The 1,873-nt window shown below is 36.9% G+C and overlaps 1 protein-coding gene across 1 annotated transcript in view; it reads left to right on the plus strand.

Annotated features, from left to right (window-relative positions):
• sycp2 (synaptonemal complex protein 2) overlaps positions 1-1,873 on the plus strand; it is a 17,352-nt gene that overhangs the window by 5,316 nt on the left and 10,163 nt on the right. The window contains exon 10 of the mRNA XM_013910790.1: positions 529-579. Coding sequence (XP_013766244.1) covers positions 529-579 — 51 coding nt within the window. The remainder of the gene's footprint in view (positions 1-528; positions 580-1,873) is intronic.

Raw genomic sequence — 1,873 nt, forward strand, 5'->3', positions numbered from 1 at the left:
TGCTTTTTTTTAATAGACTGTATTATAACTCTTTAGAGTATGGATAGAGTAAACATGTAAAGATACTAGAGCTGAATCAGATTCCTCATGTCCTTTGGGGTTAGTTTAGTTCGTATGTAAATACTAAGTAGTTATTATGTGTCCAGTTGTTTCATTTGTGCTCAGTTGTATCATTCTCAACCACTGAATAAATCCTGAATGAGTATGATATTTTTTGTCCTCCTTTTTAGACACTCCAGCCAATGGCATTGGAACAGAAAAGTCACCTCTTGAAGTGGTTAGTTCACATATCACCACTGTTAAGAACTGCAGTCATAGCAGCTACTCTTTAATGTATTCAGTATTAAGTTTTAGTTATACTCTGATTATATTGCTTTATACTGTAAGTCCTTGCATACCGCACAAATAGTGTAAAGTAAATGTTCATGTTTTTGTAATGTGTACTGTTTAGCCAAGTTAGGAGTAGTTATACACCAGGTCCAGGAAATTCAGTTATTCAGTTACTATCGATGTGATGCATCTCTACAGAGCACAGCCTCTAAACCGGCCATCGAGAATAAAGGTGACAAATACAAAAAGGTACAGTCTATCTATAAATGATTAAATTTTTTAAATTTTTTTTTACTACTGTTGCTACTTTTGCATGATCTTTTTAACCTTTTTGATTAAAGGAGACCATAATATGATCCAGCTGTGTAAAAAGAGGTTTTGCTTTTCACGTTTCTTAATAATTCGATGTTTTAACTACCTAGACTTATCTAGACCTCCTCTGGTCACCTAACCATTGAATTTCCATCAGGGTACTGGTTTGTTCTTTTTTTGTTTGTTTGGTTAATGCTCATAGCCTGATGTAAAGACATAATTTCCACACAGTCAGAATAAAGTGATGTAAAAATCGTTGCTGTTGGGTTCTTAACAATGCAGTCAGTGCAGCAATTATAAGCAACAGAGGATTTAGTATGAGGCACAAAGTAAATAACTGTGTTCTGCTAAATATGAAATATCATACAGTTTCATTTGCTGTCATTTGCAGAGCATACCACTGAAAGATGCTGTGAACATGGTTCTGGCTGAACAAGGAGGAGAAAAATCCAGAGGTCATTGTTTTTTGCTTAACTCAGAAATAAACTGTATTATCTTTGTTACATACAGCTTTATTTGTTTAAAGACTCAACCCATTACTGGCCTTTTCACTTGCAGAGGAGAATTTTGTGCCTGACACCCAACCCCAAACTGGGAGTAACATGCAAGTATCATGAAGAACCTCCAGTCTGTTTGCATAGCTGCATAGCCAGTGTTCTGATTGATATCTGTATGTAATGGGTCTATCTGAGTATATTTATGTTTTTATTTAAATTACAGGGCTTCTAATTGGCACAAATTTTCAGTTTCAAAAATGCTGATGATGCCAACACAGAAAACGAGTTCCCTGCCAAGATCGGGTAAACTAAGGCGGCAAAAAATATCTTCAGTATCACTAAAATTATGAAACTGTCATTGTACATTACAGCTAGTAAAATATACAAAAAACAAGCTAGTTAAATGCTAATGCCATTAACAATTATCAGGGTTTTGATTACAGTTATTTTCCTCTCTTTAGAACCTTGTTCAGCTATGCTGCGTCCTCAGGAGCGCTCCTTATCATCGAAGTGGTCAGTTTCAGCCTCGAGCTCAGTCTGCCAAAAGCAACTGCATATCCAGCTCAGCGAGCGACTGCAGCAGGTCCTTAAGGAGAGGAACAAAGACTCTCCACCTCCTGAAGCATCTGATATCAGAAGGGACTCGAATGAAACAAATGCAGAAGACCAGTATGTTTCCTCATTATGTACTTCCAAGCCGCAACATGCCCAGAGCAATGGCCGTGCAAAAAGGA

This window comes from Pundamilia nyererei, unplaced genomic scaffold (genome assembly GCF_000239375.1).
Source record: "Pundamilia nyererei isolate P.nyererei 1_Seehausen unplaced genomic scaffold, PunNye1.0 scaffold00049, whole genome shotgun sequence".
In the NCBI taxonomy this organism is placed as follows: Eukaryota; Metazoa; Chordata; class Actinopteri; order Cichliformes; family Cichlidae; genus Pundamilia; species Pundamilia nyererei.